This window comes from Hydra vulgaris, chromosome 15, assembly GCF_038396675.1.
Source record: "Hydra vulgaris chromosome 15, alternate assembly HydraT2T_AEP".
NCBI lineage: Eukaryota > Metazoa > Cnidaria > Hydrozoa > Anthoathecata > Hydridae > Hydra > Hydra vulgaris.
In genome coordinates this window covers 44,552,501-44,579,017 of record NC_088934.1, presented here as the reverse complement: position 1 = coordinate 44,579,017, position 26,517 = coordinate 44,552,501, and the positions used below count along the sequence as shown (strand labels likewise).

The 26,517-nt window shown below is 26.1% G+C and overlaps 1 protein-coding gene across 1 annotated transcript in view; it reads right to left on the bottom strand.

Annotated features, from left to right (window-relative positions):
• Nucleotides 1–828: 828 nt before the first annotated feature.
• The window catches only part of LOC100205065 (glutamyl aminopeptidase), a 27,689-nt gene continuing 2,000 nt past the window's right edge, over nucleotides 829–26,517 (bottom strand). Inside the window, exons 3-19 of the mRNA XM_065820128.1 lie at nucleotides 25,266–25,388; nucleotides 18,685–18,805; nucleotides 18,362–18,510; nucleotides 11,733–11,981; nucleotides 10,442–10,507; nucleotides 10,188–10,253; nucleotides 8,924–9,066; nucleotides 7,957–8,045; nucleotides 7,247–7,374; nucleotides 7,083–7,138; nucleotides 6,636–6,783; nucleotides 6,257–6,330; nucleotides 5,939–6,043; nucleotides 3,638–3,808; nucleotides 3,417–3,554; nucleotides 3,216–3,297; nucleotides 829–1,343 (exon numbers count right to left, since the gene is read on the bottom strand). Coding sequence (XP_065676200.1) covers nucleotides 1,164–1,343; nucleotides 3,216–3,297; nucleotides 3,417–3,554; nucleotides 3,638–3,808; nucleotides 5,939–6,043; nucleotides 6,257–6,330; nucleotides 6,636–6,783; nucleotides 7,083–7,138; nucleotides 7,247–7,374; nucleotides 7,957–8,045; nucleotides 8,924–9,066; nucleotides 10,188–10,253; nucleotides 10,442–10,507; nucleotides 11,733–11,981; nucleotides 18,362–18,510; nucleotides 18,685–18,805; nucleotides 25,266–25,388 — 2,088 coding nt within the window. The 3' untranslated portion in view covers nucleotides 829–1,163. The remainder of the gene's footprint in view (nucleotides 1,344–3,215; nucleotides 3,298–3,416; nucleotides 3,555–3,637; nucleotides 3,809–5,938; nucleotides 6,044–6,256; nucleotides 6,331–6,635; nucleotides 6,784–7,082; nucleotides 7,139–7,246; nucleotides 7,375–7,956; nucleotides 8,046–8,923; nucleotides 9,067–10,187; nucleotides 10,254–10,441; nucleotides 10,508–11,732; nucleotides 11,982–18,361; nucleotides 18,511–18,684; nucleotides 18,806–25,265; nucleotides 25,389–26,517) is intronic.

Below are 26,517 nucleotides of genomic sequence, written 5' to 3'. Positions count from 1 at the left end.
TAATTATTGTCAGTATAAACGGTGTATTAGAAAGGAGTGTTTGATGTAATTGATTTTAAGATCTATAATTAAGATGCCGGTTACCTGAAAAACTGTTTTTTTGATTGTAAGAGATTAGATTACCTTAACCTTTCATTAAATACAGATTTTTAAAAAACTTCAGAAGTTAATAGTTTTGTAACTCCTATATTTATGTTATCAAAAAAACTTAAAGAAATAAATACCAACATAAACGAGACAAGTTTGCGCATGCCTGAAAGTTACCACAAACACTAAAAAGAGTACGTGCAACTAATGGTAATCTTAAGTCTACAACAATTGATGCATTAGACATCTAATTACTTAACTTGCTATTTTGAATTTCAGAATGTAGCTTTAATTAAATATACTATTAAAGCAACCAATTTTTGCTGTATTTTTGTTTTGCTTGCTTTCTTATCACGATTATTTGTAATTAATGTCTTCGCAAAGATTTGCGAAAGATGTAAATCATTAATAGAATTACATCTTTTTCTTTGGAAAAGGTTTTAACTTACATAATACCACAAAATTAACTTACATAATACCATTTAAAACAGCTCATGTTATACGTTAAAAAAAAGGATTTTATAACTATATTTAAAAATATGAAGTATGTTTATACAAAAAGAAATATATATAAAAATGAAACAAAAATCTTGAAAAAAGATTGCATAAAACAACGTATAATGTGATACAGCGTATACTATACGTTGTTATAACAACATGAAGTATACGCCTGGCATTAAGTATTGTTTGAAAGTATTGTTGATATTTAACGAAATTGATGATTTAAATGTAAAACAAAAATTTAAATGTAAAAATATGAAGTTTGTATAAAAATATATATATATAAAAATGTAACAAAAACATTTAAAAATTGCATTATGTTTTAATTTTAATATTCTATTGTTTTTAAAAAATGTTACTTAGAACTGTGAACCCGGAAAGTTCGATTAGCTCGAATATTCTCGATTAGCTTAAAATAACTTTTTGATTTCCATCCGATGGGACATCAATACTCATTAGAACGTGTAAAATTACACGTCTTGATGAGTTTACATGGGTTAAATAACAAAGATTAACGAAAAGATTACACGGAATAAATAGCGATTATAATGTCTGAAAAAGAATTACTCTGGCATTCAATCGTATTCAATTCGATTTTTTTTGTCAAGATTGCAAATTGGTCGCACAGTATATAGCCATGATGCTATCTCGTCCTTCCGATTAACCATTTTAATATTTATATTTATTTGATCCAGAATCTTCAAACCCTCCAACTTAAATCGGCCCAAATTCTTTTCATTCATGAAATCTAAAAACTAGAAATAAACACAAACACATTACATAAGTAAAAACAAATTCAAATTTTATAAAATGTTGGTAAGAAACAGAAAACCCAAAAAGCTCGATTCGCTTAAATGTTCTCGATTAACTTGAAATAACTTAATAATTTCCATTCAATCGGAGATCAATCTCATTAGGAAGTGTAAAGTGTAAAGTGATTACATGGAATCAATAACGATTATAACGATGATAACGATTATGTCTGAAAAATAATTTCTTTGACTAATCTCAGGCAGTATCATTTAAATTAAAAACAATTTCAAAGAAAAGCTTTTTTTGTGCAAACAATCTTTTGCTTTATCTTCGCAAGAGTTAATAAGATTATCATGCATTTCTGCACTGTAAGATTATCATTTCTGCACTGTAAGATTATCATGCATTTCTGCACTGTAAAAAATAAATCTCTTTGCTAAAAGTATTACTTGGTTAAACAAAAACTTCGCACAAATAAATTAAGTTTCACACAAATGAATTTCAAGCAAAAATTAATAATTTCAAGTAATATTAAATGTGAATATAAAAAAACTGCTGAATAAATTAGTCAATTTATCTGAAGATAACATATATCTTAAGATTGTTGTCTCACAACAAGTTATATTTACTAGTGTCATTGACAAAAAATAATTAAATTAAATCTCACTAAAGTGAATTTTATTTGCGTAAAGTAATATTATGTTTGCCAAAAAGTGAGTTTATAAAAAGTGAGCAAATCTTATTCAATAGAATTTTATAGAGATGCAATATTAGATATGCCTTTGTTGATAACACTTAAAAAGATTTTTCAAAAGTTTCTAGAGCAAATTTTAAGTAACCTGGGAATAATGGGTTTTACAAAATAGTTTTGTCGTGGTTAGACATTTTGTACTGATTTCTAGCAGACAAGAGATGATTTCTTTTGATGAAAAAAACAGGTATAACAACTACTATAAAAAAATAGCAATAAGAAAACCATGGTAAGACCTTATTTGGTATTACAACAAGAAATAAAAGCTTCAAGACCTTCCCGAATCTTAAAGGTTACATAGAAACACATTTGTTAGCAGAGAAACCAAAAACAGTGAAAACTCAAAAACTTCAACAAAAGTAAAAAAATTCTATGTTGAATTCAAACTTTAGCAAAAATAAATAAAATAACATATATGTATCCAGACCATGTTACATGTTTTAATACCCAGCTCATTTTACATGTTTTAGTACCCAGCTCATGTTACATGTTTTACATTTTTGTTGTATTAAAAGTATGAAACACTATAATAATATAAATGTGAATACTATTATAATATTGCTCAATAATGTTATAATATTGTTCAATAGTATTATAATATTGCTCAATAGTATTATAATATTGCTCGATACTAATATAATAATGTTCGATAAAATCAAACCTAAAATACTACTGGAATAATATAAAAAACTCCAACGAAATGAACAACAAACCAAACAAAACTACAGGAATAATTTAAAAAATTAAATTATCAATAATTAACTTCAAACTTTTGATTAACAAGTAAGGCATTAGGGCATCCTGCACTTTAAAAATTTTATTTTACTACAAACACTTGTCCCCAAGTATTAATTTGCTGGATTTTATCTTATGGTAATATCCGTTGAAAATACAGATTTAAAAAAATTCTTCATCCGCAAAAATTCATTTACTAAAAGAAAACAAATTTTAACTTTTAAGAAAAATAAAATCATATGACATTTTTAACAGTGTTCTTGTAATATATCACTAAGTTTTTATCGAATGAGGTTACAATAAGTGCTAAGAAATGTTGAGTTTTACAAAAAAATAAAAATAAAAAACAAAAAAAAAAAAACAAAAAAAAACAGTAGTACAAACTTACATATCCATATTCAGAATATGTCTTGCCATTACCAAAACAATCTTGCAGTAAAGATTTTAAGTTACCAAAACCTTTCATGTTTCTAAAATAACCAATCATTTGATTAATACAGTAAAGTAACCAATCATTTGATTAATACAGAATGAAAAAATAAGAGACTTGTTATAATATTATTTGAGTTTTGATAATATTTCAACTTACTCATATAACCTGTCCCATTCTTTTATGATATAATGCTGAACAAAATATCGTCCATTTCTGTTACTGCATAATGCCTTCAGCAAAAAAAGTCTCTGATTTTTTGCAACAATTGTCTCATTTAAACTGTACAACAATAATCTAAATAAAAAGATGTTTAACAAATCATTGAAAAATAAAGAACTTTTCTAAATTTTTTTATAAAATGTTTAGAAACAAAAAACCTCTGTATAAGATCAGTATTATCTGTTGAAGCCAAGCCTGTAAGATACAACTGAGAATCTTTATAAGAAACAGATTTTAAATAGCGATCAAATAAAATTTCCCACTGCTTTACAGTACCATACTTTATTCCAACATATAGAACACTGGAGTAAATGTTTTTCGGAATTTTTCTAAAAAATTTAATTATATACAAATTATTATTATGTAATTATTTAATTATATATAAATTATATACATAATTATGATACAAAGTTTGTTAACTTCATTATACTTGTAAAACCATCAAAAAATATATGAGTTGTTATTAAATATTCAAAAACTATTAACACAACTATTCATAAAAACAAAATACTCCATTAAAACATTTAACATTTATTTAATAGAGAACCATTTTCTATAGGTTAAATATTTGTTATCTACACATGGTACACATTAGGGTAGGTCGATTCACATTAGGGTAGGTCAATTTCGGTTTAAACAAAATTTCTCTTAAAAGTTGGGAGATTTTGGAAAATTGCAATTTTGAAAAATTGCAATGTGGATGTGGATTTTGGATAAAAAAAGTTTTCAAAAACTTAAAAAATGCAGAAGTTCAAGTAAAATGACATTTGCATCACTAAATGATTTAAATGCATAAAATTATCAACTAAACTTCTAACAATTATCAATTAAAATGCTACCAGCAAACATTCTATAGCAAAATTTCAATGGACCTATATAGGCATTTTGAGCTGACCACTGTAGTTTGCTCATCGGTTACTTAGTGGATCATTAGTGGGAGCCACCAAAAGTGGCCTGCCAATGACTAGCCACTATTAACGATAAAAAGTTATTGGCTTGCCATTTATAGCAACTGTCACTAATGTGGATGCCACTAATGGTCCACAAAGTAACCAATGAGTAAAACTCCAATGAACGGCTAAAAAATGCCTATATAGGTCTACTGCAAATTTACTAAAACAATACTTACTGGGTGGATAATTTATCAAAACATTAGCTGATAATTAAAATGAGCTTTTTAAAATCCATCGTAGTTAAACTAAATTTGAAATAGTTTATTAACTCCCACCAAACATTGTTGTTGTGGATTTGCAGTAGAGTTAAAAGGAAATTTTGAGCAGACTGTTGTAGTTTTGCTAATTGGTTTTTCAGTGGACCATTAGTGGCAGCCACTGTAAGTGGCCAGCTGATAACTTTCCAACTTTTGGCGGCTGCCAAAAAAAGTATCAATTGAGAAACTAAAAGGAATGAAGTACTTTAACTAAAACATCATTTTAAAAGATGCTCAAAAAAGAAAGAAAAAAAAATTGGGTCATAGTTGGTCTTTCACAACAAAAAATTAACTAAATAAAAATCACCAGATACAAAAACTACTTTATTCCTTAAAAAAAATTGATCATATTCTAAGACAGAGTTAGAATTTAATTGTTTAAGTTTCTGAGCTTTCCTGTTTAAGCCACAAATAACAACAGAATTGGCTGAAGGATAAAGAGAAAGGTCAATATAATCAGAAACAATATTGATATAATTGCAGACTCAGGACAAAGGAGAACAATTAAGAAAAAAAAAAGGAAAGGTGACAAAGTAAAATGGTGGTATGCAAAAACACAGAAAAGAATACGTGGACAATTCAAATATTTCACAACAAATAGCTGAATTAAAAAATGAGTAATTGCCAAGCATGTTATTATTGGAGTCTTTTTCCAAGTCAAGCATGTGACTATTAGAACCTTTGCCCAGGTCAAACATGTGAATGTTTGAGTCGTTGCAAAGGATAATAATGATAAACACTAAGATCTGAAGATAAGTCAGATGAATTCAAATTAGTTTTTGTATCTGGATTTTGTTTTGTAGAAGGCTTCCTATGCCAGACACAGCTGTTCTATATAACTCATGTACCGTTACAGTGGGAGTAAATTATAAGAATTAATGTACTGTTACTGTGGCAGTTAATTACCAGAATTCAATTACTTTTGAGGCATCCATTTAATGTATTAACAAATTTAATATTCTTTTAATAATAATCTATGAAACAAAACAATAACAACTCTATGCTTAAGAAAAAAAAAAAAAAACTCTAAACTTTCTATATTATATAAAAATAAAATATTTTTATATAATATAGAAATATAATATAGAGTTTACTGTTTTTATTTGAAAAAAATTTTAATTTAGTAATTTAAATAAGCAATCATAATATTTTAACAAACTTTCTAGCAGAAAAAAATATTAAACAAGCAATGAAACATTTTCAAATTTTCATCATGTCATTATAACAAACAACAGCAGTAAAAACTTACACATCAGCAGATATCAACCACCTCAAGAACCAATTGTTTAACTCTACAGCTAAGGACTTGTATTCATAAATCACAGCAGTTGAAACCAAGAGGGATATCAGCTTCCTATAAAAAATTCCATGCCTAACTGTTTACTTAAATCTGTTTGTAATAATACATCAAAGAACTTTGTTCACCATGCCGCTACACACTTTCTGATTTGATAAACAAAAATATTATAAACAAATAAAATAAGAAATAAAATGAATAAAAAATCCTTGGTTAGGAATAATAATAGCAAGAACTTTTAAAGACAATTTAACAAAAAGTTTTACTGACGTTTCAACATGAGAGTGTTCTTTTTTTAAATTAAGTTCCATAATTACTGGCTCAATTTGGTCCAAAATATAACTCTAAAATATAATACAAAATCAATTTACAAAATTGAAATGTATATTAAAATTGTAAATGAGAAAAGTTTTTATTTATTTATTATGAAACTTTAGACTATAACAAAAAGGCATTAAAAAAAAAGGAAATCATTGAACTGTAGAATGTAGTTTGTAAAAAAATTAAACATTTTTTAAATATAAATTATTTTTTTAAACAGATTTAATTTACAAAGAACCAATAAAATTTCAAACAAATTGAACCAATCAAACTCAAACAAAGAACCAATCAAAACCCAAATCAAATAAATCAAAAAAACAACTAAAACCTTAATACATGCACTCTCTGCTTCATCAACCAGCGTGTCGTGCAGTAGTTTTAAATACTGGAGTCCAATAAACCACGGTGCATAATGTGCTTCATTTTTAAGATACTCAGTAAACATGAGAGACAGTTGAAAGCTTACATAGTTGTATCTGTAAAAAATCATAAATAATCAATAATAATATACTATTATTGATTATGATATTTATATTGCAATGAACAATTGAGTGTAAATAAACTTAAAAAAAAAACATTTTTCTATTTTAAAGAAGAAAAAAAAAATTCAAAATTTTTGATGAAAATTTTGTGTATAATGCATTTTAATGCATTACACACAAATACTATAATTTTTTTTTTTTAAATACTATAATTTAATTTTCTATTTGATTACCTATTTTTTTACAAAAATCAGAACTAAAAAAATATAATAAAAAAATAAAAAAAGCATTACTTGGACAGATGAAATACATCATTGAGAATATTGGAACGATCAATAACAGAAAAAAACTGAAAAAAAAATTTTTTTAATTTTTAACTTTAGCAATTAAATTTTAGAATTTAGTAAATAAAAAATGAAAAAAAAAAACAATTAATAAACTAAAAATCAACACTCACTGTGTGTTTTTCTTTCATCTGGGAAAGAAGGGCTAACCAATTGTTTTTGTCATAGTTGACTTGGTAAAAACCAAATGCTCCCATATTTACTTTGTACATTGCGATATTATCAGGAGCATCAATTAATGCTAAAAATAGTTTTTATTTATATTATGTTATTTAGTTCACATGTAGTCAGTGTAATCATAATGTACACATGTAGTCAGTTTAATCATAATGTACACATGTAGTCAGTGTGGTCATAATGTACACATGTAGTCAGTGTGGTCATAATGTACACATGTAGTCAGTGTGGTCATAATGTACACATGTAGTCAGTGTGGTCATAATGTACACATGTAGTCAGTGTATTCATAATGTACACATGTAGTCAGTTTAGTCATAATGTACACATGTAGACAGTGTAATCATATTGTACACATGTAGTCAGTGTGGTCATAATGCACACATGTAGTCAGTTTAATCATAATGTACACATGTAGTCAGTGTAATCATAATGTACACATGTAGTCAGTGTAATCATAATATACACATGTAGTCAGTGTGGTCATAATGTACACATGTAGTCAGTGTAATCATAATGTACACATGTAGTTAGTGTAATCATAACACATGGAGTCATTGAAGTCATAATGTGCACATGTAGTCTATGAATGAATATAAATATAATATTTATCTTGCATGCATGTAAAATTAAAAATTTGGAATACCTTCCCTACTTGTAAGTAACAAAATACTATTTGATATAGAACCATTATTCAGAAAGAACCGAATTGAAAGTGAAATCGGCCAAGTGGGGCTAAATATTTCACAAAATTTTTTTAAGCATATTTGACTTCCTCTATTTGATTTTACATTTAAAATATTAGGTAATACTGCACAAAAAGTATAAAGTATTATATACATATAAACTACAGTAATATTTATATGTTTACCATTTTCTCTTTAGATTTATTTGTTAAATTTAAATATAGTATATTGTTAATATATATACAGGGGTCGAAATAAGTGTCAAACATTGGCGCTGCTTGGACTTTTGAGACCTGTTTGAAGAGAGCAACCAACCATTTTTCATTTTACTGAAAAACAAGTAATGATTTAGTGCCCTCCTCTAGCAGATCTCAATAATGGTTCGAGGGGCGGCAACCAGGAAAAATCATAGGATTCTTCCTGATGAAGCTACCTGTTAAAGAAAAATTATATATATATACATATATATTTTGTAGTATAATAATAAAATAAAACTCAATTGTAAAAAGCTGAGTTTTTGTTATTGATTTTGTATTCAATGGCTGATGATTGCCGTATATAAGCATAAATCTTAAAGTACCATATAAAAATTTTTTTTTCTTTGTTAATATATATATGCATATTGCTCTATTTGAAATATTTTTTGAGAAATGGGTAAAACCACAATAAAGTAGCCTCTTTGTCTTTAGTAGCCTTCTTGGCCTTGGGGAAGTAAATTAACAAAAAAATATAAATATACATGACTTTTTTTTATATATGATTTTTTTTTTGGGGGGGGGGGGTGAGTTTCATAATAAATAGTAACTAAGTTTTCATGTTAAACATTTGTTTTATATTTAACTTAAACTCAATAAAATTTGCAATATATTTCATTATTTTAAATAAATATATGAGCCACAAAAGTGTAGTTCAAAAAAAAGTTCATACTTTTTATCTTCTACTCCGTACAATAGAAATTTATTTTGATTAAATAACAGCTGGTTTTCTTTGCGGATTACAGTAACTAATGGAAAACTTGCGGTTGTTATCCATTTCTTTGAGAAATCCACCAAATCTATGCTACTTTGTGACTAAAACAATGAAAAATCTTTACTATCAATAACACCAACACAAAACTTTGGTTATGAGAATTTTTATTATCAGCACATTCTGTCAATAGCTAAGAAAACACAAAATGAAGAACACAAAAAAATTTGTTACATAAAATGTATATAAAGTGTTTATAGAACATAACACACAACCATGAATGCTTGCACACTGAACAGAATATCATTACTTTTATTATTATGCGTTATTTTCATGTAACAAATAATGTATTAATTCAATGTTTTAAATGTTATATAATATACAAACTAGTATGTACATATGAGATCTGATGGTCATAATACCATAGTTGGTTTTTGTTCTCAACTACAAAAAGAAGAAAATAAACTAAACTTCTCTATAAACTATTTGAAACTTTCAATGAAAAAAAAAAAAAGAATAGGTAAGGTGGTGCATAGGAAAAGACAATGTGTGGCAAAAAAAGAGAATGGCAGTAACTAGGATTAACTCTTACTTCCGATCTTTCTTGGAGACCTCATATCAATTCCATTGCAAAATTAACATCTGCTAAAGTTGCATCTCTTTATCATGCTCAGCACTTTCTTACTCCGGATTCTATTCAATCTTAATAATATCTTTCAATCTCAAATCTGTCCTTGTATGGAATACTTTTGCACATTTTTCCAATGATGTCTTTTCTCTTTTAGACAAGGTGCAAAAATGCATTGCAAATATAGTTGGACCTGCTCTTGCAGCCTACCTCCAACCATTTTCACATCATTGTAATGTTGCTTCTCTTTCTCTTTTCTACAAATACTATAATGGGGACTGCTCGAAAGAGCTAGCATCTTTTGTGCCATCTACTAAAATTCATTCTCGAGTTACTTGTCAATCAATTAAGTCTCATCCTTTTTCTGAGACTATTCCTAAGTGCTCTGAAAATTCTTATTCATTTAGTTTTTTTCCTTGAACATCCGTTCTTCGGTGAGAGCAAAAAATATGAAGTGGTAAAAAACTGCATTATACTTTATCTATATACTACTTTGATTAAATGACACCATAATGGTTCAATTTCATTTTATAATCATTTTCTTAGTAAAAAATTGTATACAATTATTTAAAAAAAAAAATGCTTAAATCTACAAACCTCATTTAGGGTCATAAAAAAGTCATCAGAACCTGCATTTGAATACTGGTACTTCAAAAGGAAATTCTAAAATAATTATTTATGTTATTATTTTATACTTTTATACAAAATACTTATTCATATTATTATTATTGTATACTTTTTTAATTATTATTATTTTTATTATTATTATATATTTTTAGTTAAAATATACATTCTATCTTTTGTATTTTATTATAGCTTCAAATTAATTTTTAAACATTTGAAAATTATACCCTAAGCCCTTCAAAAAAGTTCTTCTCACCAATCAAATGTTTGATCATTGCCAAGATTGATGCTCCCTAAATTAAAACAAAATTACTGAGCTAAATTAAAATGAGCCAAAATCAATAAAAACTGCTACATTCTGACAGACTGAAGACATTCAACTTCATCCCACCTCTTTTTATTTCTTTTAAAATTAAATATAGCTGAATAAGTTTTTTTTCAAATGTTTTTCAAGTACAAATTGAAGTTAATCAGGAGAGCTAGTAATTAAAGTTTTAAAAAAGAAAAAAAAACTGAAAATTTAGCCTCAAAATCAAAAATCTGCTGTTTTTGGTCTCTTTTTCTTTAATAGCTTTAATACAAATAGATTTTAATGTCTCCCCAAATATATTTAACTTATGCAAGTTGTAGAACATATTTTTTCCTGAGCAACTTTTCAAGTAATTAAAATTTTTATAACTTAAATAATTAACATATAAATAAATTTATTTAATAAGTATATATTTTGAATTAGATTGGCAAGAATTAAACACATATTGAACTTAGTGGTACAACTGTTTTAAAATAAAAGTTGTAGAATTTCTGCAAATATGTGCAGTTTTAAAGTCTCTGACAATATGTGCAGTTGTAGAATTTCTGACAATATGTGCAGTTGTAAAACCTCTGACAATATGCTCAGTTGCTACATTTTTCTCCTTGCAAGTGGTATAAACATTAAATGTTATTTAAATAAAAAATATTTATCAAATATTTATTTATAAAATACTTCAGGCAAAATAAAAAATGGCCTCTCTCTATGTTTACTTCCAAAAATGGAGAAAAACATTGAGAGAGGTCTTCAAAGTATTTACAGGTATAAAAGTTTTCATAATTAAATTATTAAAAAAGTACTTATACACATTATAATTCTTTATGAAAGTCTTATATAAATCTTATAAAAGTTTTATATATAAATCTTATTAGGACAAATATAAAACACTTAATAGTACGAAACTTGTGATCATGCAATTATTTTGATTGCTAATTGAAAATTTAAAGTATAGCATGGTAAAAAATCATCTAATTTAATTGTACTTTATTTTAAAGGAGAAAATTTGTAAACTTTAATTGGTGGAACTAAAAAGACAATCTTCAAAAAAAGTCTTTAAATCATAAATTATTCTAAACAGTAATTCAACTTATATACTGGCATTTAAACTTATATACTGGCCACCAAACCGTATAGTATAACTAAAAAAGAAAGTGATTTAAAAACCAAACAGTAATAAAAAGTAAATAAAATAAATTTAAAAAATTTACTTTACTGTAGGTTATGACATCATACATTGATTCAAGTGTTGACAAATCAGTTGCATTTGGTAAAATGGCATGAGTATATCTGCTGGCATCAGTGTTGAATGACGAAACATAGTTTTCAATATAACTAGAGCTTTGAACATCCCATGTTGGATAGTATTTTGATGTAGGAAGTGTTTGTAAAAATGTTGCAAAAGATTCTTTTAGCCACAAATCACTCCATGATTTCATAGTAACCAAGTTACCAAACCACTAAAAAGAACTGTGTTATTAGGATACTTATGTTTTCCAGGTTTGAGCTTTGAAATATGTATACAATTATGTATATATTATAATATTATACATATTTGAAATATGTATACTATTATATATATATATATATATATATATATATATATATATATATATATATATATATATATATATATATATATATATATATAATTTCCTATAGTTTACGGCTAAGAAAACATGTTTGTGGTAAAAAAATGGCTCTTCACTTATTTGTGGTAATAAAGCTGACAAAATTAAGGCTAAATTATGAGAAGTAATTAAACCACAAAAACGCAAATTAAAAGACTAAAATGTTTTTAAAAATATTCTGAATGTTTTTATTTTTATTTTTTAACTGTAAAACATGCGCTGAGTGCTGCTACATCAACTATCTTGTAGCCTGACTCGCAATGGAGTGCTGCTACATCGACTGAGAGTTTGGTTGGGGCAGGCAGTCTATCAAATAATTAAAAAAAAAAAAATTTTTCCGGTCTTTAAAATTAAAAAAAAACCTAAAACTGACATTTTATGGTAAAAACATAAAGACGACCATGCAAGAGTATATATAGAACTCTTATATGTTGTCTGAAAGTTTTTTACATATTTTGTTAACAAAAAGTAAAAATTAAAATGCAAGACCGGAATTTTTTTTTTTTATTAATTGATAGACTGCCTGCCCCAATGAAACCCTCAGTCGATGTAGCAGCACTCCCTTGCGGGTCAGGCTAAAAGATAGTAGATGTAGCAGCACTCCGTTGCGAGCCTGGCTATTTGTCAGTCGATATAGCAGCACTCCCTTGCGAGTCAGGCTACTTGTCAGTCGATGTAGCAGCACTCCCTAGCGAGTCAGGCTATAAGACAGTAAAAAAAAAAAAAAAAAAAAAACATTTTATTAAAAAAAATAAAAAATAAAAACATTTTATTAAAAAAAACAAAAATAAAAACATTGTTTATATTGTTATAAACATTCAGAATGTTTTTAAAAATATTCTGGTCAATTAAATTTGCGTTTTTGTGGTTTTTTTAAAAAGCGATTAATTTGTAATTAAATTAATGGTTTTAACTTTCTGACAACACGCAAATGTTGGACGAAAGTCAAAAGTAATTAAAAGTGACGTATATGTTGGCGTAAGAATCACTTTTTTCCTTCCGCTCTTCCCAAATGCAACAAACTATATATATATATATATATATATATATATATATATATATATATATATATATATATATATATATATATATATATATACATATATATATATATATATATATATATATATATATATATATATATTGGATATATTTTTGAATAAGCCATAAACTGGATACATTTTTGAAGTAATGAAATGTACATATGCCTAATTTAAGCTTGCATTGAGATACTGCGAAAATAATAAAGAAATGATCCAAAAAAAATTTTCCTTAGTGTTTTAGAACTTCTAAAACACTTCTGGTCTGCGTTTTGTAAAATCACGAAACTCATTTTAGTTAAACAGACGTATAATACATATTTATATTAGCCTGTGGAAAAGCTTTGAAATTTATAATGGAATTGGTTTTTGATTAATAAATTCGAGATTCAATTTGAATTTAAAAAAATGATTCAAGTTTTTTGAATTCTTTCTTACTACTTACTGATTTTGTTGCATTTTCTTTTAAGATATTCGACACTTTGGTGCTATCAAATTAATTTTGTTTATCCGTAAATACCTTTTAATCAAACGTTAACCAAGGCAAGAAGCAGTTTATAAATAAGTTTATTCAAATATTTTTTTCTAAAAAATATTATATAAAAAAAAAGCTTAAACTTCAGAATTCAAGTGAAGATTTGCTTCGATTTATGTACTAAAAACATCGATTTGCAGGTCCCTAACCTGTACGCCCTTTGTTTATAAGTATAAAGTTAATATATAATTTAAAATTTTAAACTTTTATGGTTTAGCTAGCTTCGTCTATAAAATGAATCGTGAAATATGTGTGTATATATATATATATATATATATATATATATATATATATATATTTCATATATATATATGAAAATATATGACTGATGATGTCGTTAGGCATGAAACTTAAAGCTCCATAATAAAAGTTTTTTCTTTTTCCTTTTTAATTACCGCTCTGTTTTGAAATTTATAAATAGTCAAAATAAATTTCCTAAATGTTGAGCACTTTTCAACAAACAAGAGTTTTGTTTTATTTTAATACAATACATATATATATATATATATATATATATATATATATATATATATATATATATATATATATATATATATATATATATATATATAAAACAAAGACTAACGCACTTGAATATAAACAAAACCCGAGAAAATAAAATAAAATAAAGATAAGAAATTAAAGTGTTATAAATATAACTCAGCTCTCCATTTAAACATCAGTGGAGACTGCTAGAACCTGTCTGAGTTAACAAAAGCTTTTATGACGAGGTTCTCACTATTCTGCTGCAGTAACAGTAAGGAGTATTGTTGCTTGCGAATAACAACATTAAGTGAATGGGCACAAATATTTCACTTACACTATATATATACATATATATATATATATATATATATATATATATATATATATATATATATATATATATATATATATATATATATACACATATATATATGTATATATATACATATATATATATATATACAACATTTTCTGACCACTTTAGATCCTCTTTTAAAGCTAATTATTTTTTAAAAAAATTTAACCTTTTTTGTCAAAAGTTGCTAATTTTTGTGACGTTTAGAGAGTGTCTAATGTAAACCCATTTTGCTGAATTTAGCTTAGACTACATATATTCTGTATTTAAAGTCATACATTTTTTATTTTAGCTTTGTTGCTGCGTATTTTACACTTAAAATCTCAATAAATTTGCAATATTTATGCATTTTATTGTTACATTGAGAACTCTTTATATATTTTATGCATTATAAAATTACTTAAGATTTTCTCTGATAAATTAAAAAATTGGTACCTTGCTTGTTATTTTAATTTTTTCTAGGTTGCGGTTAGCTTCATTATCAATTTTCTCTAGCCTGCCCCCACATTAGACCCGCACCTCAAAAAATATTAGGGGAAAGGGTGTTTTTTAAAAATAAGACATTTTATATGACTTTTATGATCAAAGTATATGTGTTGCAGCACAATGCGCACTTACAAGCAAAAACCTTTATATTATTAAGGTTTAATACCAGGGTTGGGTAAAAGCACTCACTGACGTTTTGTATTTTTGCACCCATGTCGTTTTCAGATTAGTTTTCAATATGTACTCCATTTATTTTACAAAAATGTAAGTATATACTAAAAAAAGTAGATATAAATATTTTAAATAGAACTTTTGAAAAAAAGTCATACTTAGGATGGGGGGGGGGGCTCTTTTTTTGGGGAAGAGGGTCGTGCCCTAACACTTTCCCTCTTTTGGGAATTGGCACATCTGCGATTAATGTATACTTGCTATGTTCTACCTTCCTTAAGATTTTGGTAAATTTTAGTTAAACGGTTTAAAATTTACTAATGGTTTTATAAATCCAAGATGGCGGTAACTGCCAACTTGGATTCAAGCCAGTTCTGGTCATGCTACACTTTGCCACTATATCTTAAAATAAACAGCATAACTTTCTGAGTTATTGGCGAAAATTTCATGCTTTTATCCACTTGTACACAATTCCAGTCATTTTTAATGCTAATCTGCTGCACTATCATGTCCTTCTTAATAAAAGAGTTCAGAAAACTGCATGTCTATGGGCCGCCATATGTAACAAAATGATAAAAATGTTGGAGGCCATCATTAAAGGTCTTGCGGGCTGCATGTGGCCTGCAAGCCACTTTGATATGCTGCCACTTTGACATGCTGATTTAGTAGGTCAATATGATTTTATCTTAATTGCTTAACAGCTCTCCATAAATTTTTAGTTACCTCTCTCTTTAACAACAAATATGTTTTTAAACTTGTCTTTTTAAGACTAACAGATTTTATGGCTCAGAATCTCTCAAATATCAAGATATTTTAATTGCAACAGAAGCCTACTTATTATCCTTCTTGAACACTCAGTATGCTTGCAATAAATAATTATATCACTATGATTTGTTAAAATTTGGACAATTTTAAATTTGATTTAATTGATTAAGTTGATTGTTTATGTTTTTTAATTAGGAAGAAATTGTTTTGTATTGTTGTGTGCTAAGCTTTTAGATTTTCTTATTTCAATATTCTTTGAATGAAAGACTACTGCATTTAAACTTTGTAGCTAAATTTTGTTAACTGCAATGTATCAAATCAACTATTTTCCCCTCTTTTTGTCATTATATCTTGATTGCCATCACTTTCCTTTTTTCTGTGTATAATTTCGTTCTGATTATTACACTTTTTAACAATAAAATGTTATATGGAGTTGGTTTTGGAATATTTATTCTATAATTGTCAATATTCCAATTCCAACAGATACTGTTGAATATAAGCAAAATGAATTTTCTATATAAAGTTTATCAAAATATTTTTTAAATTTTTTAGATTTTTTACTCAACATTGTCAATATTTTTTTATAAATTTCTTATTAAGCCAGAATAATCGCCCTTTCATCTAATGAGAGATACTTCCCAGGCATATTGGATAACTTTTAAAATCACAGGAGTTGAATAAAAAAAGTGCTAAAAAATGCAAGGTCACCAGGTAATAGAACTTTATAGCAGATTTATTGCTTGAAAATTTTTTTTTATTGAATTGATTTTATGCATACTATTTGTAAAACCTCACCTTAAATCATTTGTAAGACCTCACACTAAAACATTTGTAAGGCCTAACCTTAAAACATTTGTAAGACATAACCTTAAAACATTTGTAAGACCTAAGCTTAAAACATTTGTAAGACCTAACCTTAAAACATTTGTAAGACCTAACCTTAAAACATTTAAGACCTCACCTTAAAACATTTGACAGACCTAACCTTAAAACATTTGTAAGGCTTCACTACCTTAAAACATTTGTAAGGCCTCACCACCTTAAAACATTTTTTTCAATACAAAATCTTAATAGTAAAAAAAAATTGAAAATCTAGAAATAATTTGGGCTATAAAATTTGTGCTTGCTTCATATAAACTTAACTATCAATCTCAAAATTATATCAAGACTCAAAATTCTTAATTCAACTACATTTAATGATAGAAGAAAAAATGGAATTTTAAATGGTTACTTTATAAACTCTAATCAATTTATAAAAGTAAATTGGCAAGTCCCAATAAATCAAATGCACTAGCATTAGCTCAAAGTTTCTGCAGGAGAACTACCAACACTCCATCATTAAATAAACCAAGATCAACATTAGCGAAGATAATTCTGTTTTACTAATAGAACGATTCCATATTAGAATCAACTAACTAAAGAAGTCAGAATTTTTAAATTTAAAATTATTTTTTAATTCACAGTTATTCACAATTATATCAAAAATAAATAAGTATTATGAAAAAGTCAACTTTCTATAATTTGAAAATCTCTCTAATTTTTTTGATACATTTGAAAGCATTTATTAGTTTTTATAATCATTTTATTATTATTTAGTATAATTTTATTATTATTTAGTATAGTTTTATTATTATTTAGTATAATTTTATTATTATTTAGTATAATTTTATTACTATTTAGTATAACTTTATTATTATTTAGTATAATTTTATTATTATTTAGTATAATTTTATTATTATTTAGTATAATTTTATTATTATTTAGTATAATTTTAGTATTATTTAGTATAATTTTATTATTATTTAGTATAATTTTATGATTATTTAGTATAATTTTAGTATTATTTAGTATAATTTTAGTATTATTTAGTATAATTTTAGTATTATTTAGTATAATTTTATTATTATTTAGTATAATTTTATTATTATTTAGTATAATTTTAGTATTATTTAGTATAATTTTATTATTATTTAGTATAGTTTTAGTATTATTTAGTATAATTTTAGTATTATTTAGTATAATTTTATTATTATTTAGTATAATTTTAGTATTATTTAGTATAATTTTATTATTATTTAGTATAATTTTATTATTATTTAGTATAATTTTAGTATTATTTAGTATAATTTCTAGTACTCTACTTACTCTACCTAATTTTTGCTACTATTGCCTTCTCAATCTACCTTAAAATTCAGATTGTTTTCCCCTACCTCCTCTTCCTTATAATTTACACTTATAATCTATTTAATTTATTACAATTTATTTAGCATAAATTATACTTGATTATACTTATTAGCAACAAGCACACATGCAATTTAATACATTTTGAAAAGCTAAATAAAAAAAAATAGAAAAATAAAAGCTAAAAAATAACCTGATGAGCAACTTCGTGATTTATGGTCTTAGTAGTAAATTCAATATTGAAAACAGATTCATCTTTATATAGCAAACTGTTCTCTTGAAAAATTATCATACCCCAGTTTTCATCTGCTGTTGCAATTAATTCTGTTACAGGAACTAAATCTGAATAAGTATCATCACAATTATCATCATCATCATTATCTATATCTTCATCATCATCATCATCATCATCATCATCATCATCATCATCATCATCATCATCATCATCATCATCATCATCATCATCATCATCATCATCATCATCGTTATAATCATCATCATCATCAGTAGAATTACCTAGTTTTGGCAAGCTGTAGTTAATTTGGAACTTCTCAGAGTAAAACTTTAAAGCAAGTGGAGCAATGGACAAAGCAAGTTCAGTTTCATCTAGTCTCCCAATAGGAGCAAAAGCACGAATCTGGAAAAAAAAATTGTCTATTTAAGTTTTCATATTTTATTTTAGAATTTCTTTAAAATAGTTAAAGGCTTTTAACTATTTATAAGAACTATTATGCTAATAAATTTAAGTAGATTTAAATACTCAAAATAATGTTAAATAAAGAATCATGTGTTTTATCCTGGAAAACATTTAAAACAAAGAGAAGAACTTAATACTTTTAAATTTAATTTATTTATTTTAAATTTAAATAAAATACATAATCATAATAGTATTAGCATAAAAATATTGACTGAAGTACATTAAAAATGCAAACAATAAAAATGGTTATTATACTGTGCTAATAACCAAGTTGGCCCAATTAAAAAGACCTTTAGAAAATCTTTAAAAAAGTCAAATTATAAAATATTCATATTTGGGTTGTTTTAATATCCTATTTTACAACTAATAACTCTAATAATAACTAACTAATAATGTTTTTATAAATCTTTTATTAAATAATACAGGCTATATATATACAAATGGTATGCACACTGCATGCGTATAATATAGTATATCCTTTGATTTGCAAAGACTCCAATAGTCACATGCTTGGCTTGGGGTATACATACGCATCAATTCACCTATTTGTTGAAAAATCAGATTCAAATCCTTTGACCATTCCTTTATGTGCTTCTGCTTAGCACCTTTTCACTCTATTACCTTTCTCATTGTTTTTTATTGTTTTCCTTCTTCCCAAGACTGCTTGTGGTCCAGACAACATTCCTGTCGCAGTCTTACAAAATTGTTCTTTAGAACTTTCTTCAATTTTATCTAAACTATTTAATAAGTGCTTGACTGAGTCTTGTTTTCTTGCCATCTGGAAAATGGTATCTGCTGTTCCAATTTTCAAAAACTCCGGTAAACATTCTGACCCCTCCAATTATTGTCCAACCAGATTTCTTTCTGTTATTTGCAAGGTCTTTGAGTCTAGGATAAACAAATTTCTCACATTCCATCTTGAACCAAATAACTTGCTGTGAGACAATCAATACGATTTTCAATCCTCTTGCTCTACAGCTGATTTGCTAACTGCTGTGACTGGAAGATTTTATCATGCATAAGATGGAGGCAGAGAGGATAGGATTATTGTTCCTGACATACCTAAGGCTTTCAACAAAGTTTGGCATATTGGTCTTGTCCATAAACTTGTTTCATATGGAGTATCTGAGAAATTTTTTGAGATTATCAAATCATTTCTTTCTAACCGCTTTATTAAAGTCATCCTCAAAGACCAACACTCTTTTTTATTTCCAGTAATTTCTGAGGTACCTCAAGCTTCTATCCTTCTATCCTTGGTTCTATCTTGTTTCTTGTTTACATAAATGATCTTCCCGACAACCTTACATCTAAAGTACATCTTTTTGCTAATGACTCAACTATATACTGTCTTGACAAAAAGTTTTCTCTTTTCAATCGCTTAGAACAAGCAGACGATCTTGAATCTGATCTCACTTCTGTAACAGATTGGAGCTCACAGTGGCCTGTAAATTTTAACTCCAACAAAACTCTGTTATTTACTGCAAACAATTATTGCGGTACTGTCAACATCCTTATAATAATGAATGATAACCCTCTCACTGAATCATTTACCACTGACCTTTCACAGAAACCATGTATAAAATTGATTGCTAAATTAGCATCTGCTAAGGTTGCTTCTCTTTATCGTGCTCGCCATTTTCACTCTCTTGATTCCATTCTCTACCTCTTCAAATCTCTTATTCGTACCTGCATGGAATACTGTTGTCATATTTAGGCTGGTTCTTCTAATGATGCTCTTTCTCTTCTAGACAAGATCCAAAAACGCATTGTAAACATAGTTGGACCTGCTCTGCTTGAGCCTCTTTCCCATCATCATAAAGTTGCATTTCTTTCTTTTTACTACTATGAGTATCCATTGAACAAATGGGTGGGTATATTAGCACTTGTAAAAAAAAAAATATTTTCTATAAAAGCCGTACTTATAAATAGTCAATAAAAACGTTTCATTCAATGTCATTAAGACATTGAGGGAGACAAGTTAATAAACAAGTAGGAGGGGTTCTGATTTATATAAAGAAAAATATTTTACATAAAATGAGAAATAATTAATTGAGTTTCTAAATCAAAGACTTAAACAACTTTTCAAACGTTATGTTCAATGTTTCCAGAAATTCTAATGGTGTTAAAAAATTGTAATCATTGAAATTAAAAAAAAAAAGATTTTTAAGATCTTTATACACATACGATGGGTAACTGTTATTTGATAAATCTCTCAGGTAGTAACCAATAGGTGAGTACCCATGTGCCTGGGTACCCATTGACAGTCTTAGTAAAGACTTTTTAAAAAACTTTTGGTTCCAATAAATATTAACTTTGCTAATTTTAAAACTTAATAACTATTTTTGAGATTAGTAATTTTAAAATGTAAAATAATGCAAAACAAGACATTAGTTAGCACAAAACACAACTTTACAAAAACAAATTGTTGCACTATATTCACATTCAGAAAGTGGACAGTCGCAAGAAACTTTATAAAAACACCTTATCCATATTCAGAAAGTTGCAAGACAAAGAGAGTAATGTTGCAGTACACCAGACACTCATGAGTGTGGTCATGTCTTCATGAAGGGCAAAGAGTTTTAAAACATGATCTCTTTTTGGATGAAAGAACTTGTTGCAAACTTGTATACCATTTACAAGGAAGAAGCTTTTTAATGTTTTTAAAATGTTTATATATATATATATACATATATATACATATACATATATATATATATATATATATATATATATATTATATATATATATATATATTTATATACATATATATATATATATATATATATATATATATATATATATATATATATATATATATATATATATATATATATATATATATATATATGTATATATATATATATACACATACATATATACATATATATATATATGTATATATATATATATATATATATAAGTATATATATATATATATATATATATATATATATATATATTTAATTTAATTTTAAAACTTTATTTTTTGTTGATGGTTACAATAGTTTTAACAAGAATAAACTAATTAAAATCAACACATTTAACAATTATAGACAATACACACTCACATGAAAATCGTAAAAACAATAAATAATAAATAAACCAAAAAAAATCAAATAAATAAATTGACTGTATATATGTCCACATATATATAGTCAATTTTCGATTAATCTTTTAAAAAGTATTTAAAAACAAAAAACAAACTACAATTTACAAAATTATAATATAAATTACAAATAACATTAAAAATATTCAAATTCAAATTCAAATTACAACCGTTTCATTACAGAAAAATGAGTAAATATTGTATTATAATGTCAGGATAAATAAATATAGTAATTAAAAACGACAGATTTTACAATAACATTTTTTTGCATACCAATTTTTAATATGTTTTTTGAACACCTCAGAACTTTTAGAGGACATGGTCTTGTTATCTAGAGTGTTCCATTACGAGATGGCTCTAAATATAGTACAACATGTATCCTTATATTTGGAGCAATTTGAAGGTAGAATCATTTTTTTGCTACAACGAAGTTCAAAAGGAAGTTTTTTTGTATTGAATAAATCCTTCATAAATTGTGGATTTAGACAATTAATTGATTTAAAAACTTCTATCATAAGAAAGCGCAAATTTCTTAAGTGGATCCTTGGACTATTATCAAAACTTAACAATTCATCAAGAGATAAGTCAAACCTTTTATGGACAATACAAAGAGCTTTTTTATGAATTTTATTTATAAGGTTGTCATAGTATTTAGAACAAAACATCCATATTAGGGGACAATAAGAAAAATTTGACATTATGAAGGCGTTAAACAACAATGTAGCTTTATTACGGGATAAAAACTTCTTATGCGTGAAAGAGCAAAACATTTACCATTAGCTTTACTGCATAAGTATTTAATGTGTTCTCCAAAATTAGATTCTTATCAATTGTAACACCAAGTAGTTTCACCCTATCAGAGGCAAAAACAGTTATATTACCTATTTTTAGGTATTGATTTTTTGTGTTTTTTAAACCAACTAAAAGTAATTGGAATTTATCAGGGTTGGCAACCATCGAGTTAAACTTAAACCAGGCAATGGTATTAGTTGCTTCTTTTTGCAATCGAGAAATAACCTTTTCTAAGCTGTAATCACAGGCATACAGCGTATTATCATCTGCAAAGTTGCACAATTCAGTATCTTTAATAAAGAAGAATATATCATTTATAAAGATATTAAAGAGGATGGGGCCAAGAATGGAACCTTGAGGCACTCCCGACAAAATATCAACCCAATTAGAAACAGAACGTCCTATCCTTACCCTTTGTTTACGACCACTAATATACGATATAAGAAATTTAAGACTTTCTTTAGAGAAACCATACGCTTCTAATTTAGCAATAAGTAGGTCATGCGGAATAAAATCATACGCTTTAGATAGATCCATTAATAATGTTCCAACAATACCTCCATTGTTAATGCATTCATGCCACTTATTAAGTAAAAAAATAAGTGTATGCTGAGTACTATAACCTCTACGAAAACCACACAAAAGTTTGTCAAATTTTGGCTCCATAAATAACAAAATCTGTTCATAAACGATCATTTCAAAAACTTTGGAGAGAGCGGGTAGGATACTTATAGGGCGATAGTTAGCCTTATCTGTTGGGTCATTTTTTTTAAAACACAGTAAAACATCTGCCATTTTTAGAAATGACGGGAATGTTCCATCTAAGATGCTATTATTGATACAATCTGTAAGACTATCCCTAAAGTATATTAAGTAAGATTTTAACATAAAAGTTGGTATTTCACCACTTGTTTTTTTTTTTTTTCATTCATAGACTCTATAAATTATATGTATATATATATATATATATATCAGGCCTTGTTAAGAAGCGTTACGCAGCTCGCATTTTGCTTGCGAAAAGGCGATTTGCCTACGCGCTCAGCAGTTTTGCGCTACGCAAAAACTTATATCTTTTAGAATATTTAAATTATCTTTTGATTATCGTTAACGTGACGTTTATTCAGAAGAAATAAAGTCGTAAGTAAAAGCATTTAACCGCAATTGTAAACTAATAGATTTTTTTGTTAAAGAAACAGTTTGTTTCATTTTTTTTTTTTTTTGTTATTAAAAATTAGTTAAAAAAAATAAAGTGTTTAAGTTTTATCTTAAGGAATTAAATATATAAATTCCTTTTATATATAAAAATTATTTTTAGTCATAATAGTTTAAAAAATACACGATTTATTTTGATGTAAAAATTTTATTAATAACATATTTTGTTTATTGTTAATTCAATAACGTAAAGTTTTAATGACGTTCATTTAATTTATGAAAATAAATTATGATCACGAATATGTTATCGGTAACTGATAAATAACAAAAAAACTCTATTGTTTAAAAACATTATTAAAAAGAGTTCACAAATTAAATAAGAAAAAATTTATTAACAATTGATAAAATAACCAAAAACCAAATGTAAAATCATAAGAAAATAAACAAATATTTTACGTTTCATGAAAAAAATATTTTTTTCAAAAGAAAATTTAGTTTATATTTGAAAAAAATAATAAAAATGATTTTTTTAATAAGAACTTTGATTTTATTTGTAACTTTTGTTATAGTGAGAAAAAAAAAACTGTTTGTATGATTTTTAACGCGTTAATAAAATAACTTACAACGCGTTTACTACTAATTACAATGCGTTTACTACTAATTACAAACGTTTACTACTAATTACAATTTAAACTAATTACAATGCGGTACTTGTAAAGACGCTAGTGACGCAATATAACTTCTAACGATGCAAAATATATTTGCTGAGTAAAATATATTTGCTTTATATATAATTATATATAATTATATATAATTGCTTTACTTACTTTATATATAATTGCTTTACTTACTTTATATATAATTATATATAATAATATATAATTGCTGAGCAAAATATATTTGCTTACTTAAAAATGCGTTACGCGTTTTCGCTACGCAGCGAAATCTCGTAACAAGGCCTGATATATATATATATATATATATATATATATATATATATATATATATATATATATATATATATATGTATATGTAAATTATGTATTTTACAAATAGAGTGCTCAATGTTCTTAAAGAACAGAGCAATAATAAACTAGTAAAAAACACTTATCTAGCTTTTTTCTTCAACTTGAAGTTTCACCATTGTTGTTTATATATATCCATATATATATATGTATATATATATATATATATATATATATATATATATATATATATATATATATATATATATATATATATATATACGTATATGCATATATATTCATATTTTAACTTGCATAATATAAACTAACTACTACATAGCTTTACAAACTTTTATATATAAAACACATAAAAACAAAATTTTACCTTATTATTGCTGCTTGTAACTAACTCACGAAACTGATATTCTGTAATTGCAAACACAACTAGGTAGGAGCTCATTGGTACAGAGGTTTCAAAAAAAGTTTCAACATTTTTATCAACCCTAACCTGTGAAGAACAAAATAATTAAAATCAAAACAGATTAACTTTTTTTTTGAAACTTTTTTTTAAACTACTTTTTTTTAGAGATGTTTGTAAAACTGTTTTTTTTTTGCTTTTACAGAAAGTAAAACAACTTTTTTGTATGTTTTAAAGTCTTATAAATAAAAAGAGTTATATCCTAATAGATGGTACTGAAACTAAAGACAGCGTTTACAACAATTTTTGCCTCTGATTATTCAAAAACAAAATAGATATTTTATTGTTTAAAAAACAGATATTTCATTTAACTTTTAACATTATTTAAATTTTATCATTAAAACATTTACACTTAAAGGATGCAACTTTGCTTAGTGATGAATCGCATAAGATTGAGTTTAGATAGAAAAACTGTTTTGTGTTAGAGCAAATTGGGTTTTTAGGATTGAGGCAGTCATCATGGTAGTAATTCCAAAAATAAGGAGCACCATGCTGTTTTAAAAGAGAGATTACAAAGAGAGATTACATTCAAGATCAGCTGCTTTTTCTAAGCAACTAAGTCTTACAATTTTGTATGATGGTCTCATCAAGCAAATAGAGCCACTTAGATAATAAATAGAGGTAAGATTATTGGCAAGATCATTAATATAGATAAGAAACAACACAGGAGTGAAGATGATCCAACTTTCATTATCCAAAACAGAAAACAATGTAACGCAGATTTAAATATCTTTTGAGGAAATAAATATCTTTTGAGGAAAAAGAAGTACAACGCTGGCCTACAAAAATTATGCAGACCACTCCTAGCCAAAACTCTTGTTTGACTTGCATTCCTAGACAAAACTCTTGTTCAATTTGAGAGTAATCAATAATCACAAAATAGATGAAAAAGGTTATTAGGCAACTTTACCAAATAACATTTATGTGTTATCAGGTAAAGCTGCAAAACTAACCTTTGTACTGAGTGGATGGAATCAGAATTGATTCAATTGCTGATGTAATGCCAAATAATAGGTATAAAGATATCTTTATGTAACTATAAATTCTGAAAAAGATGAAGCGGATAACAAGTATAATAAACTTTAAATTTTAGATCCATATTAGAAATGGTTAGCGATAACTGTCACAAAATAAAGCAAGACCTAATATCTATCAATGA